At 33.0% G+C, this 17,205-nt stretch overlaps 1 protein-coding gene across 1 annotated transcript in view; it reads right to left on the reverse strand.

The window, feature by feature from the left end:
• Positions 1-631, reverse strand: part of LOC129217633 (alpha-L-fucosidase-like) — a 60,419-nt gene extending 59,788 nt beyond the window's left edge. The window contains exon 1 of the mRNA XM_054851962.1: positions 239-631. Coding sequence (XP_054707937.1) covers positions 239-573 — 335 coding nt within the window. The 5' untranslated portion in view covers positions 574-631. The remainder of the gene's footprint in view (positions 1-238) is intronic.
• Between the last annotated feature and the right edge of the window lie 16,574 nt (positions 632-17,205).

Genomic DNA, 17,205 nt, shown 5'->3' on the forward strand with positions numbered 1-17,205 from the left:
AGTTCTGCTTGCATTTCGGATCATGTTTAAATTTTATTTTCACTGTGCCGGGAGAATTACAATTTCATCTGGAGTGCCCAACTAAGGGGATCATAGCACAGATTGCGTTGCGAAAATTTTTAGGCGAATTATTTTTTATCGTATATTTACCTCTTTGGGGGGAGGAGGTGCACCCTTACTCCTGGGGGAATGGGTATCTCGGATTGAAAAAAAAGGAACATTAAAAAAACTTACTTACTTAGCACCGGATGCTTCAAAGACATCCGCCCACTCATCAGGGTTGAAAAATTCCGCCGTAAAAAGAGGTCCGAACTCCTGATAAGAGAATCCAGGCTTGTAGTTCTGGGTCATGAACTCTTGATACCCCTTCGCTTTTCCTTCCCAATTTGACCAAAACCACTCAGATCCAAAACTGGGAACTGAAAACACACCCCAGTGCAAGAAAATGCCGATTTTGACGTCATCATACCAAGAGGGAAGCGGTCTCGCATCTAAAGATGCCCAATCCGGTTTATAATTCGCTTGTGATGATGCCAGCAACGCGGCAAAATACAACACTAACCGGAAATCCATGCTGCTGGTGATTTCCGTCCTTTAAAATGACACGGAAATTGGCATTGAAATTGATTAAATAAACTAAACACCCAGCAACTCCTTAGAGTGATAATCAAATGTCAGAGATCTTCAAGATAAGGTTATCTTTCCTCTTCTAAACATCATTCTTCGTATTATCTCAGGAACAAGATATCAATATTATGTACCCTTGGTCTAAAGTTCCAATACAATCAGTACTTTAACCAAAACGTGATTCAGTCAAAATAGAGAATTCGCTAGAAAAATTTTTAAAAAAATTAAAAACGATTTAGCACCGTACAAAATAATTACTGGTTAAAAATATCACAAAAAAACGGCACTTGATTTTGATATTTATAATATCATTACAGTTGACTTTTGATATATTTAAGCATATTTGTGAAATATTTTTTACAAGTTTAAAGCATACGTTAAATACAGCCTTTTCAAATATATATATATATATATATATATATATATATATATATATATATATATATATATATATATATATATATATATATATAATTGAAGTAAATCAGGAACGGTCTGTCCTAACGAGCAGAAACTTGTTTAGTTCGATTCAGCACACTAAAAGTATATTGACCCTTTAAAAATCTTATTATTTTCAAGAAAACGATCATAAAAGTGGCAATTTTTTTAATTAGACAAATATACTGATAATAGTGTTGGTACAATATGCGTATATTTATTATTTATTTTGGGGATTTTACTTAACTTGAATTTTTACGCTTTCGCCCGGAAATATTACGGGCACGAAACGAAAGATCAGTCTAGGATTTTGACGCCACCGAGCGGTAAGGAATTAAATGTGTAAAATTGACTTATTTTAGACATTGCACCCGCTCGACCCATGAATCGCTCTCCGAAAGTAATCAGGAATTGCTTGTTAGCCACATTTGATCGATGTTGATGTTGCTCTGATTTTTCAGATTAGCAGGACGATGTTTGTTTTTAATACTTATTTAGATAGCGAAATTTTCGTCGTCATAGTTTCAAACTGTCTGCTGTTCGATTTTAGGGTTTTTTTTTTCAGAGTAATACACAAACAGACTTTACATTTAAAAAAAGGGGGGAAGGGGGAAGATTATGTATTTTCAGGAAAAAAACACCTACGTAGATGATAATAAACAAAACTTTATTTAAATAAGAATTTTTCAGATTACTAATTCCCATCATTTAAGATTGATAAAAAATAAAAATACATGTAACGTTAAACGCTGAAACGAATCTTAATGATGAGTGTACTTGTGGATATCGGCCATAAAAGCAGTTCTTTATTAGTGCATTCTAATCACCATTTCTTTTCATGGATATGCTTCGTATTATCTATTCTAGAAAATTATTAGTCATAATAATGACAAGTGCAAATTTCTAGGCCATTTCCATTCCAGTCCATTTGTAGAAACGAGAAACCCAACGAGTAGGGTCCTGTCGCAATTCGTGATTGCGAAAAACATTATTTGAATTTCAAGGTGTCAAAATTCATTTAAATGTTGGTTGTTGGATAAGTTTTGTGTGTGTGTGTGTGGTTTTTTTTTTTCCAGTTCACTCTGACTACCACTCTGATCACATAAGAATCATATTTTAAAATTTTTCTTTAACAGTTTTTTTAGTTTCCGGATGGTCGAATCAAAAACGCTGTCAATTCTGTTAAAATATGAACCGCCGAAGGTACAAAATACATATCATTTATGAATTGCGGAATGATCGCATGAGATTTGCTGAATTTTTAATTAAAAAAAATATATTGATTACCAATTCAAATATTCCGGAATTCGGATTTTTGCGACCCGGATTTGTGAGAGTCTACTGTATTTCGTCAAATTTTACTCACAATGCGCATTTGACGTCAGGCTGTGCTTATTTCATCAAATTAACGCAGAATTTTAACCCCGATTCAAAAGTTTCTTTTTTCCCCCCAAGAAATTACTTATAAAGTTCAGTGAACTTCCGGTAAAAGTTTAACATATACGGTTTCACAGCATTTCTTCATTTAACAATGGAAGTGAAAACCTTGAATTTTCGTTGAACAATCGTATAATTTTCTCAGTGGAATCTCCCTTTAGTTCCTCTCAGAGATTCTGTCATTTTCTTCGGTACTTTTTCCAATCTTAAGATTAAAAATAGCTTATACAGCCATGGAAAAAAAATTATAAGGACAGGAAGAAAAAGTCGGCAATTCTAAGCGCCACTTGGTTGGAAAAGTATGCAAATATTTTCATGATAAGAATACACGAAATCAAATATTTTCAAACAAACTTTGTTTAAAATATTTTAAAAATAATTAAAATGCATGAGTTTTTAAGGTTTTACTAGTTAACCACTTGGAAAACATTATAAGGACACACATTGATTTTGAGACAAGGAACAAAAATTTGCATATTTAGTCTTATCATATGATTATTTACAATAACTCAAAACTGTTACGCAAAAAGACTGTTCACTTTATCTCGTTTGTAATGAGGCCAAACAGCACACAACTCTCTAAATGGGAAAAGTGACAGAATGGTGCTTACAAAAAAATGTAGAATGAGTGGACGTGAAACTGCAAGGAAGGTAAACAGATCTGAAACAGTGAGTACTTTTTAGTTTTTTGAAGAATCTAAAAGAGTATGACACGAAAAAGGGTACTGGCAAGCTTAACACAAGCGCCGGAAACAAACAATTGTTCATTTAGCTTGCTTAAAAAAGCAGAGTTCTACTCAAATTAAACTATAAATGAGTGTACCTTAGACTAATGTACAAGTGTAATAGTGCACTAGTGTGCAGTGCGTAGTGTTTTTCAAAAGAATTCAAATACTTCATGTGCTAAACTACGGTCACATCCGCCGTTTAGAAAGCTTCAAAAGAAGCTTAGATTGGAATTCGCTAAGAAACAGGCTTCTTTTTTGGTGTCGATAGAAGCATGTCGTACTTTCTGTCGAAAATAATTTTTATTTGGACGAACCAGATGATTTTCACCATTACTGCAAAATGTTTTGCAAAACGAAACCTTTTTTTCCAAACGACAATTCGGAGGCGGTTTTGTGATGGGTGTGGACAGGTATTGCAGCTAATGGAGCACCATCAATTGTGTTTATTCAATATCCCTTGAACACGGAATCATATGTTGATATACTGGCTGAAAATATATTACTTTATGCACCCCTAATCACAGGTGGTGACCACATCTGTTTCAACAAGACAAAGGAAGTTGCCATGTGTCTTGTGCATCACATTCATGGTTCGAAGCTAATTCAGTGAAAATTCTAGACTGGACCACCAGAAGTCTTTATTTAAACCTCGTAGAGAATCTTAGGGGCATTTTAACTGGAAAAGTGTCTACGGATGGGACACAATATGCAGATAAAGACAAACGGATGTCATCCATTGAATTGGCGAGTAAAAACATATCTAAATAAATTTTAACTGAACTTTCTGAGTCAACGACTGGACGATTGATGAGGGTAATTGAAAAGAAAAGTGACTTTGTAGAATATTGTTTTCTTTCGAGACATATTTGATAATGTCCTTATAATTTTTTCCATGTTTCACATAATTCATTTGTATTAATTTGTGGTTTAACAATTATATCGTAATTTAATTTCATACTAACAGGTTTCTAATGTTTCCTACTTACAAGTAGTACTTTACGTTTGATTTTGTTTGCAGTTGATGATTACTTCCATGCATAAATTACATTTTTCAACGTGTACTTATAATTTTGTCCATGGCTTTATACTACTTTTCACCAAAATCTGAGTCATCCGTTTGTATCTTAGAGATTGGTTATTTCTGGAAAATCTCCATGTTTAATTTGCGTTAGTTAACTTTTTGCAATAGGCTTAACACTAGAATTACGACGGTTTTCGTATACTAGAAATAAGGAGGCGGTCATTTTGTCCTCTGAGAAGAAATCTGCTTAGTTTCCTACACAGTATTGTTTATTTAAAAAAATAGCTAAAAATAAACATATTTAGAATGAAGTTTGTTTAAGGGGGTATTCTAGTATAGAGGCTTTTTTTAAGGTGATTTTTCAGGCGTAATAGAAAAAGAACAAAATCGAATATTCGAAAAATCGTTTCAAGGTGCACACCCTCATGCTACAAACTAACTTAGTGCCAAATTTCATGAAAATCGGCCGAACGGTCTAGGCGCTATGCGCGTCACAGAGATCCAGACATCCAGACATCCTCCAGACAGAGAGACTTTCAGCTTTATTATTAGTAACTAGTGATACCCGCACGGTTTTGCCCGTAATAGAAAAATTAAAAGGTCTTTTGGTTAGCCTGTGTATTTACAAATAATGTATGGTGAATTTTCTCGCCAGTTGTCTTGTACCCATGTTATGATTCCACGTTATGATAATTTTGTATCTCGCCAATTGGCTTGTGTCCATGTTACGGTTCCAAGTTATGATAATTTCGTAATTTACTCGTCCATCTTATGATAGTTGCTGAAACAAAAAACAGCAGCTAATTTCACTATCTATTTTTATCAGTTTTTTATTAATACTTTAGAAGTATAAAAATGCATAATAGTTGAAAAAAAATTCAAAATTTAGTTGGAGGAGGCTGGCAAAGTGGGGACTCTAAAAAAAGGGGGTTCTCCTGGTTGACGTGATTCCAATCCTCCAGTGATCTGAAACATTAAGCTAAGGTTAATTTTTATTAAACAAGGATGTAGAATTGTCTGGACGCAGCCGTTTTTACTTCCTTTTACAAAAAAGGAAGTATTGTATTCGCGAAAAAATTTTCACTCAAAAATCGCCCTTAATTTCCATTTTGCTCACCCCCAAATGAATGTTGAGTTTTTTTTTTCGATTCGACCACATGCGGAAAAGTGCCTAAGAATGTATAGACACGCGAAATATCCATTTTGACCATCACCGAGGTAATTACAACGACTTTTCTCGTGACGTCTGTATGTATGTGCGTATGTGCGTATGTGCGTATGTGCGTATGTGCGTATGTATCTCGCATAACTCAAAAATGGTATGTCCTAGAAAGTTGAAATTTGGTACATAGACTCGTAGTGGGGTCTAGTTGTGCACCACCCCTTTTGGTTGCTTTCGGATGTTCCTAAGGGGGTCTTTTGCACCTTTTTGGGGGGAAATCATTGTTAATTTCGATGTAAACTCAAGTGGCGTTATAATTTGTCGGACACTTGGCGATATATCGCCAGTCTTTTGGTCGCCAAGTTTTGTCGCCAACTTGGCGACAAATTTGGCGGAGTTTTTTTTTTTTTTGGTTTCAATTTGGCCATTGTTGGTGATATTTAGAGAATAAATATTGAAACACATTAAAATAGCGAATAATGGGGAAATGACATTAAATTGGAGTAAAAGGAAGTCATGTGATTCACACATCAGCTCGTTTTTTCTTTTTTTTTTTCACAAAATGGCGTCTTTTTGAAAAAAAAAAAAGTTCATTTTTTGGCTCCTTTAACAAATTTTAGTATTTTCTTAAAAATAATAAAAATCAAAAATTTCAAAAGTCCCTAAGTGGGGACAATTTCGATAGTACTAAGAAAGTCTGTACCAAATTTCAAATAAATCGTTGTATTAGAACTTAAGATATCTTGTTAACCGTATCGAAAAAACTAGTTTCGAGGAAAACGCTTTTAAATTTTGCAGTCTCATTTCAGCAAAAGAGTTTATTTCAACAAAATTAATTGAAATTCCAAAAATAATTTGAATTTCCATAAATCCTCTAAGAAACTTATTCTTTAAGGTCTAAACTCTGAGAATATGAAGGGAGAAAATATTCGATTTTTTTAAATTCCTAGACTGGAATATCTTCTTAATGATGCAGATATTTTAAGAATATATAATGACGCATTTTATAAAAGTTTTTAAACCCTTAAAATAACCAGCGTTGTTTCATTTGCATTCATTATAAATGCTTCAAGTTCTTGCAATGCTATGTTCAAAGAGGCATTTCTTAGGTTTTGCTGTGTTTCAGCATCAGTATATGTATTTGCATTTCTTTTTTTCTCAAAAGGGTCAAAATCACATGCGCCCACACTTTTACGTATAACCCTGTTTTGGTTTAAAATAAAATCGATATTCTTGAAAACTTTATACTACTCAACAGCACGATTATTTAAGGAAAATGAAGGAAGGATTAAGCTTTTTATGAAAATGGTACCCGCACGGCTGTGCCCGTAGTAGACAATTAAGAGGTCATTTGGTTAGCTTGTATATTTAAAAATAATGGATGATGAATTTCTCCCAAATTTGCTATATTCATTTGCTCGCCCATGTTCTACCTTATGATAATTTTCTCGCCCACCACGTCATGGTAATTTGCGATCGTCCACATTATGATAATTTGCTCGGTAAAATTTTCTTAAAATTGGAATAGAAAGAGAAAAAAATCGAATATTCGAAAAATTACTTCAAGGTGCACACCCTCATGCTATAAACTAATTGTGTGCCAAGTTTCATGAAAATCGACCAAACGGTCTAAGCGCTATGCGCATCACAGACATCCAGACAGAGATCCAGACTTACAGTTTTATTATTAGTAACAAGTGGCACCCGCACGGCTTTGCCCGTAGTAGAAAATTAAAAGGTCTTTTAGTTCGCTCGTATATTTACAAAAAATGTATGATGAATTTTTCGCCAATTGGCTTGCCCATGTTACGGTTCCACATTATGGTAACTTGGTAATTTACTCGTCCATCTTGTGATAATTTTGCTCGGGAAAATGTTCTTAAAATTGGAATAGAAAAAGAACAAATCGAATTTTCGAAAAATTACTTCGAGGTGCACACCCCATGCAATAAACCGATTCTGTGCCAAATTTCATGATAATCGGCTGAACGGTCTAGGCGCTATGCGCGTCACAGAGATCCGGACAGAGAGACTTTCAGCTTTATTATTAGTAAAGAAGATAAAAATACAAATAAGTAATAATAAGGAGATAAAGATAGAGAAGCAGTTAACAAAATAAGATTGCTTGGGGTCAAATGACCCCTTCCGTAATTCTAGTGTTTAAATTGTGCTCAAAGTTCTGTGTTAGCCTGCATTTGAATTATTGGATTCACTCTCCATAAATACCGTCAGAAAATTGCACATTTCTGTACCTCAAAGTCTTACGGACTAAGTCCAAAAATTGCGATTTTCCGTTTATTAGTGAAGCACCATTTATTAGCACGTAAAAGCTTATTTCGCATCGAGCCATGCAAACGCAATTCTTCAATAAAATCCTTTTGAATTTTTTACCAGGCTTAAAAGAGCACGCGTCCCATCCTTTGCATACGGCAGAAAAAAAGTTTTTCCTATCTCCTGTAAAATAAGTCCTTCTGGCTTTGAGGTACAGATTTATAACTGGAAGATTTTTTCAAAGCCCGTTTACTTCTGAAAATCTAGAAATAGTTCTGAGAAGAGTGAAAGAAAGTTTTTTTTTTTTCATGTAAAAAGAGATAGTAAAAAAGATGTAAAATGTACAATATTAAAATCATATTAGCGGTTTTGGAAATAAAACATTTAAGCAGAAAGCTAAAGATGCTTCAAACAAGCAGGGGTATTTTTAGAATCTTTTCAGTACAAAACAATAAACCATGAAAATAACAGTTGTATTAGATTACATTCTCGACTACTTGTGAAACAAAGTAAGTATTAAAGTAAAAATTATTTTCAAATAGAAAAAGAACCGACTTAAAAAAACAAAAAGGAACTAAAAAGTTAAAAAATAATTGATCATACGTACGATTTCCTACCCAAATGTATAAATACAATTTATTTTACAATTCCAGTACAAAAATCAACTAAAATAAACACCCAATTATAAAATAAACACTGATTTTAATTACTATACGATGAATTATTTTAATACCTAACTAATTATATAAGATCTCTTAATTTTTAGCCTACTTTCCGGGTAAAAGTCAGAAAAAGAAGAAAAAAGCATGAAAGAAGGCTTAATGCATCTTTAAAATGTCGCGAAAAACAAAACAAAAAATAAATAAATAAATAAATAAATAAATAAAATAATTAAATAAATATCGAAAAATTTAAAAATTGGAAAGTAGGGTTTAAAAATTGGAAAGAAGGGTATTGAGATGGGGAAAAATGTCTGTCGGTCTGTCTGTCTGTCTGTCTGCCCCCCCCCCCCTAATAACTTTTGAATGAACAGTCCGATTCGAACAAACTTTTTTTTGTTTGAAAGATCTCGGCGAGTACACCTCATTCCCATATTTCACTTTTTGATTTGAACTTTTTTTTGTTCAATTTTGACCAGTTCAAAAAAACTTAACATTAGCACCTACGGGGAAATTCAATGCAATTTCGAACTGTGAGGCGAATTTGCTTTCAAACAAATTTTGTTGGAAATAGCTCTTGACGCCAAAGTCCAGACTCCGACTCCGAGAATTTAGAGGCACCTGATTCCGACTCCGACTCCTGTGCCCGACAATTAATCGGACTCCGACTCCCCGACTTCGACTCTGTCTTCGTAGCTACGGCAAAAATTGATACACGGAGGACAAATGTCTGACTCCGATTCTTGGATATTCGTCTCCGACTCCTTTATTCCAAAATGAGATTGACTCCGACTCCGACTCCGCAGCTATGGTTTTCACTGTGAAATAATTATTGTTGATATGATTTGTTTTTATTTTCACGCTAAAGTTTTAATTTAGGTATTCAGTTTTCGGCGAATTCGCAACTCCAGCACTCGAATACGCTACTATGCGGTGATTTATAAAACTGCCGGTAAAACTAAAACATTGCCACGTTGCGTTCCATGTGTGTCTGTTGACGTAAACGCAGTCAGTTTGTTCTGAGTATTTATTAACGTAATCGATGTGTCTTAGTTCGATTTCTGTAGCTTTCAGCTACAGAAATTGTTTCGTCCCTTAGTAGTATTCTCGAACTTTTCAGAATAATGTTAGCTTTCCTTATTTCCTTCTAAAATGTGAGTTTTTTGAGAAATGGTTAAAGCGAAAACTGGATTAACAAACTTGGATAACGTTATTCAAGGTAAAAATTTTTATTGTTTTGTATGAATTTGTAAGAATATGGATTTTTTTTTTAATCTTAAATTAATTTAACTAACTATATTTTACAGCAGCATTCAGTTCGAATGGACGGTATGCAAAATATTTTTTTGAATATATTATCGTAGAACAAAATGAAATTTTTTTAACCGAGAAAGAATTTACGTTGTTCCTTTTATTCTCAGCTGAAAGGTTTCGTCAAATTTGTTTAGGGTTATAGTTTTAGTATTGTGCGAGCAAAATAGCCTTGGCGAGATTTCGCGTTTTTAGTTAAACCATTTTTAATTTTTATCATGAGTGGAATAAAATGGTAGTAAGATTACAGAATTCGATAAGTAAAAAGAAATAATGGTCAATCAAATGAAAAGAAAACTACCACCATATATCCGTGAGAATTTTGTTGATGATTTGCATAACATGACATAATTAAATCGTAACTCAGAAATTAGAGAAATCAAAACAGAAAAATTTTAAATTAACCGATTCGGGAATTCGAGAGAAATAACTCAGCTACAAATGCAAAACAATAAGCGCTAGCCAAGCAAGGCAAAAAAGTATCATCTTCTTTCGATAATAATTTGTAATGACATATTGAATTTTCTAGCATTAATTGTTATTCTTGTCAGGCCACAATTATTATTTAGTTTTATCAAGAATTGATAAATATCGAATTCAACATCGTGGAAATAGCTGCTTAGAACTACGAACTACGTAGTTTGCATTAATGTTTGACGTTTAGTAATGCTTCTTGAACTTTCATTTCTTTCTACGTGGGCCAGGATATCAACAAGACTTTGAAAATTAATTTAAAAAGAATAAAGCGAAAAAATCATGCATACGAACTAAATTTACTAGGCTTATTAGCATTTTCTTCGTTACCACGTGCGTTTGTTTTAGTTTTTTCGCCCGCCATTAGACAGTGAATGCAGTGCCCCCTATAGTTCGTTGGAGTTGCGAATAAACTCGAAGTCATTTATGTTTCAACATAACGATATGCGCAGACATTTTTTTTTTTTTTTTTTTTTTTTTGACAATGAAAAGTATTTCTTTAAGTTGACATTTTATTGTTTTTATTTATTTTGGTAAGTGCATTAATTCATTTAAAAAATTATTTTTCGCAACAGGGGAAAAAGAAACGATTTTTTTTTTTTTTTGATATGATGTATTTATTTTAATAAGCTTATTAATTTTAATTATTATTTTTTCGTTTTGAAAGCTGTTAAAGAATTTTTTTAAGAGAAAAAAGTGTATTAGCTGCTTTGTTTAAAAGGTGCTGCTTTTTTTTTTTACGCATCTATTTTTTTTAGATGTGTGAGGAATACTTTATTCCTAGAAATTAGCAAAAATATGTTTGAAACAATTTGCGATTTTAGCTATTTTTGAGAATATTGATCAGGTACTAGAAAGTAGTATGGGTATACGGGAAAGTAGGCTCGTATAGTTCTAGACAGAACTTCTTGTTAAAAACCATTTGAAGTCAGGGTCTCCTATAACCACTACCTAACGTAACTGAGTAGGTTTAGTTTTAAAGACTTTCGCGTTTTGTGAAATTAGTGTTTAACTCAAGATTTGGTGGGTTGTCATGAAGTTATTTATCAGCAGAAAAAATTTTAATATTTAATTAATTCAGCTATTTTCGTAGCAAAATACATTTAATTTGCTGATTTGCTACATGAGTAATAAATACATTAGTAACACTATAATTGAAATTAACAGGCGGCGCCGTCAAAATTAAACATCCCGATGCATGAGAATTAAATATTGTTCAAGACAAGATTCCTCCGTTGAAAAAATGCACCGTTCCTGCCAAAACCACGTGACCTGTTACGCATCGCGCAACTGACGAAAGCTGGTCTACGTAGCCACAACGTATGAAATTTATAGTTTTTTAGATTTTTCCGGGACCATTAGATTCAGACAAAATTTACATGGGATTATCTGGAAAGTATACCCTTCCAAACAAAAAAATAATTTTTCAAATCGGTTTAGTATTCTTGAAGCAATACGAAAACATACATGAAAAGCCGCAATTCGAAATCATAACCTCCTTTTTTGTCGGGTTAGAAAAAAGACTTTGATGGAAGAATGAATAAATAATTTTTATAAAAACGCTAACTAAATTTCACGACTAAAGAAAAGAAAATAATTAAATATCAAATCATAACGAGAAAAAATAGTTCCTGGGGAAAATTAATTTTCGCTGCAGAACTTCATCTATGAATCTATCTTTTTAATTATTCATCACTCGATCGATATGATTGATTCATTTGTTTTAATATTGTTCATTTTCTTTATTTTCTTTTATCATTCATTTACTTTTAATTTATTTATCTTTCATTTTTTTTTTTAATTTTATCTTTTATTTTTTTCTTTCATTATTTTATTTTTTTATTTTTTTGAAAATCTTCACAAAAAATCTGAAGCTAAAAATTCTGTACCTCAGAGCCAGATTAGCGTAAGACGAAAAGTTGCGATTTTCCGTTTATTAGTGCATTGTATGTAGAACTCTAATCCACATCGGGCCATGTGAACGTACTTCTAAAAAAAAATCCTTTGTAATTTTTACCAGTGTTAAAAGAACGCGCGTCCCGTCCTTTAACCTTTACATGCGCCAGACAAAGGTTTTCCAGCTTTAAAGTAGCGATTACGTGACTTGCGCCGTTCCTGCTCTAAAGTACTTACTTAATCTATTCAGTTTTATTATTACTATTTGTTGAGTGCTAAATGTTTAACAGTTATACCGAACAAAATATTGATATCCAAGATTTAATCATCTGAAAATTTCCACAAAACGGGTGAGAAAATAAGAACTTGGCTCTGAAAAATCTTTTTGCACAAAATGCATTTCTCTTAAAATGCCTGGGTGACCAAAATTATTGCTTGATCCTATTAAGGTAGACTTTGTAAAAAAGTTCGAAACTGTCACAACATTTTTCAAAACTACTAGAATTTTCAAAAGTAAGAAGGCTATGAAAAAAAATAATTAGTAAATCTGCAACTCATAGCCAGAAGGTCTTTATTTTACAGGAGAGAGGAAAACTGTTTTTATGACGCATGCAAAGGATGGGACGCGTGCTCTTTTAACCCTAGTAAAAAATTGAAAAGGATTTTTTTTTTTTTTTTCAAGAATTACGTTTGCATGGCTCGATGCGAAATTGGCTTCTACGTACACAGCACTAATAAACGGAAAATCGCAATATTTGAACTTACTTTCGTCTGGCTTTGAGGTTCAAAAATATGCAATTTTCTGACGGTATTTATGGAGATCGAGCCGAATAGTGCACTATCAGAGAAAATGGAGATAAATGTTATGCTTGAAATCAAATTTTTGTATCGAAATGGGAAAAAAAGTTTTTTGAATGAAGTCTAATTTTTGCTCCGTAGCATAGAAAAAACATCATACACAAATTGCAAAAAAAAAAAAAAAAACTTTTAGTCTTAGATTAAATGTTACGGAAAAATAAGAAACGAAACTTGAAACATTCAATTCGAATCAAAAAGTAATTTCAACAGAAATGTTCAGGTTTTGATGAAGTTGGTTTTTATGATGCAATTTTCCAAGTAATTTTTTTTTTTCATTTATAGTATCACTAATACTACTAAATTGCTTTGTATCTGCTACATGCATTGATTCTAATTTTTCGTGTTCGATTACGACAGAGAAACATTTTGTATCGGATTTTCTAAAACCAACTTATTTTAAGCTGAAAATGGAATACATACGTGAAAAATTTTTAATTTAACAAATTAATTTAAACCGCCCTACAAAGCACACTAGCAGAAAAGTAGTGACTTAAATTGATTTCTGAAATACTTTGAGCAATTCATAAAAATGTTGTTCTAGTACAGTATTTTATTTAAGTTTAAAAAAAATATTTAAACAAAAAGTGCGATCAGAAAGTTTACTGACATGACATTTTACAAAAAATTAAATGAAAGAAATCAATATTTGGTATAATTTACCGAATTATTTGAATACTAAGATGTTACAATGTTACTCAAATAAAATTATCAGATTTGAAACATATCTCCGATAAGCGATCAGTACACATATGAAGCCTGGCAAAAAAAAATTAAGAAAGAGAGGACATGATATTTTCCCGATATTTCTCTAATAAGAAAATATTCCTTCGCCTTTAGGTAGGAAATTCCAAAGGTCATATTTCCCTTGTTATCTGGGCTAATGCCGGGTCTCCGTGATTAGTATTCTTCTGCAGTGGTCTCTGCTCTAGTGGTGTTATTTTTAGCTGGATTGCAGACGATATTATCCTGCCCGTGTCGCTAAGATCATGTCGAAGATGTTGGAAAAGCGTGTAATCACACACACACAATCGCTGAGGTACTGCTCTTTGTTTTAAGGTAGCAGCAGACAGTGGCTGAGCAAACTTTCCCTATCTGTGGAACAACGCTTCAAACTAAATATTGATTTTCTACTTCGCAGTAAATTACAACTTCCAACAAATTGAAGGACGTAGTTGTTTTAGCACAAATGGCTGCAACTTTGCTTTTCGCGAAAGTGTAGTATTTAACACGCTTTTATTAGCTTCACTTGTATGTTTGTGAGTAACTCTCCTTTGGACTGAAAGCTAGTGGCTTATTACTGTTAGTATATTCAACCACTTTTTGAGCGTTCGTGGCCGAGCGGTCTAATAAGGCGCGGGTCTCCGCTGACGTCCAGCTCCGGGAATCATTGGGCGTTCGTTCTAATCCCGTCTACACCGAAATTAAATTTATAATTTTGCAAATCAATTTTCGCCCACTTTTTGTGATCGGATTATTTTAAAATTTGGAATGCAACCTCAGACCCGATGACAATGCAATATTCTATAATCAAATTAATTTATTAACGATAAGTTATTAGTCTATTCTAATTACCACGCTCTTAGTAGCTTAACTTGTATGTTTGTGGGTCTAACTTTCCATTGGAAAAATAGCCAGTGGCTTATTAGAATTACTTACAACGTACAAATCAGAGCTGCGGAGTGTAACAATGTTTGCACATGAATTTACCAGAAAGCATTCAAAATGTCTGATGCAAATAATGCAATAGAATACTAAGATACATTCCATTATAATTAAAACCTTAAAAAAAAACATGCTTTTGAAGCAAAATGAACTAAAAAGTAAAAAATAAAATAATAGCTTAAAAAACTAAAAACACACGTTTTAGTAGCAAAATGAACTAAAAAGTTAAAAATAATTGGATGACAAGTATATAAAGTAATTGACCAAACACTTAATTTTACTTTAATAGAAAAAAAAGGGTGGGGGGGCTGCCTATTTACATTTTTGCATGGATAACAAGTGGAAGAAATTTAAGACAACTGATAAGAAGCCCCCCACGCTTTTTTTCTATTACAGAAAAATTTAGTGTTTGGTCAATTACTTTATATACTTGTCATCCAAAGATTATTTTTAACTTTTTAGTTCATTTTGCTACTAAAGCGTGTTTTTTTTTTTGGTTTTTTAAACTATTATTTTATTTTAGCAACAATATTCTGTCCATATTTTACAGGTAAGGTAAGCAACCACAACCTTACGCGCGAAGCATGGTATAGAGAACTTACCAAATACGTACGCATTGTATAGAGTACGCATGGTACAGAGTACGCTAAAAGTTTCTTTATAGCACAAAGCAAAAACAAAAAAGATATATTAAAAAAAAAGGGGAAACGAAAAAAAATTAGTAAGTTAGTGCGTGGACGACGAACTACATCTTAAAAGATTCTATTAACTAAAAGGTACAGCCTTTGTAGAAATCTTGCTTTGTTATCTTCTTTACTAATAATAAATCTGACAGTCTCTCTGTCTGGATGTCCGGAGGATGTCTGGATGTCTGGATCTCTGTGACGCGCATAGCGCCTTAGACCGTTAGGCTGATTTTCATGAAATTTGGCACAAAGTTAGTTTGTAGCATGGGGTGTGCACCTCGAAGCGATTTTTCGAAAATTCTATGTGGTTCTTTTTCTATTTCAATTTTAAGAACAAAACTATCATAAGATGGACGAGTAAACTACGAAACTATCATAACGTGGAACAGTAACACGGGCACAAGCCAATTGGCGAGAAAATTCACCATACATTATTTGTAAATATACAAGCGAACCAAAAGTTCTTTTAATTTTTCTGTTACGGGCAAAGCCGTGCGGTTACCACTAGTAAGTAAATAAAAGCTGCAGTATTTCCTCGCTGAAAGAGATAAATGACCTACTTTTAAGTACAAATTACACAGCATTATGTTAAGTTAGCAATTTGAAAGTTGTAATAGTAGTTTATTTTTTACCACACTATTAAATTTGTCAAAATAATGTAATATTTGGCTTTTGGCTACCGCCCAGGTTCTAGGAGGTGTCATCAACGTTGGCACCAATCCAGGATCCCCCTCCCCCATAAAAGTAACGGATGTCTGGACAGACCAACAAATATACAAACATAAATTGCCATAAGATTATGAAACTTAGAACCCTGAAGAGATGAGACCGCCCTAAATAGCTTTCCTGGAATATTCCAAATCCGATGGGATATGTCTCGACCCTGGACAAGCTAACATCCCAAAATACATTAATAGTATATTATAATGTAATAGTTTAGTACAGTATAAACATTAGTAGTAGAGATTAAGAACAGAAAATAACAGTTAGTTCCCTTTTTTTCTCCAATAAAAAAAATAATCCGTCGGTACATAATGTTACAATATAATCTTATTCTTCTGGCACTAACACATAGAGAAAAAGACCAAGATTATACACATGTTTATAATCTATAGGAATAAATAAACTGTGTGATAAAATGTGTGTGTGTGTGTTCTTTTATTTAAATCCGCATTCTACTTCGAATCTTGCAAATTTCTCACAGAGGGTCTTTGATGCTCAGGACCTCATATAGGGATGTTTTCGCCCAGAAAATCCGTGAAACGGAACGTTTACGCTCCATCTCAAATATCCCCCCACCCCTATCAAAAAACAATAACTGATTTTTGGAATTTTAAAAAACCCAAAGAGGTTTAAAATTGCTCTTTTTTACACGTTTTTATGACATTTTACGACTTTTCTTTTCCTTTATTTTAGCCTGATTGCTGAAGATGCGTCACTCGACAACTTTTGTTTTGGAACTAAACCGCGCAACGCCGGACAGCGCAACTATTACAAATATTTTAAAAAAGCTCCAGGCTACAAAACCAAAATAAATTAATATTCACAATTCAGTTTCAGAAACAAACTATAGGGTCTGGTGGGGTAAAGTGGTCATAAAATCGTAGGTTTTCAACTTAGGTGGATAATAAGTACAATAAATTCTTTAAACACTTCGACTTTTTTTGTTGTTATTTTACATTGCATTATTAAAGAACACGGTACATAGAATTTCAGGGGAAAAAATATTGTTTTAAGTAGTTTTATAACACTTTCATTTCCCTATGTATTTATGACCACTTTACCCCATGGGGTCGGGGAAAGTGGTCATAGCATGGGGTAAAGTGGTCACAGTTTAAAATATATGCAAAACCGTTATAAATAACCGTAATATTTGTATATTTCGATTATAGTCGATTACAATTACAAGTATATGCACGAGTATATGCGGGTATACATAAGCATTTATACGTGATTACCTACAGTATACCTGTCT

The sequence above is a fragment of the Uloborus diversus genome, chromosome 2 (genome assembly GCF_026930045.1).
Source record: "Uloborus diversus isolate 005 chromosome 2, Udiv.v.3.1, whole genome shotgun sequence".
NCBI classification, from domain to species: Eukaryota; Metazoa; Arthropoda; class Arachnida; order Araneae; family Uloboridae; genus Uloborus; species Uloborus diversus.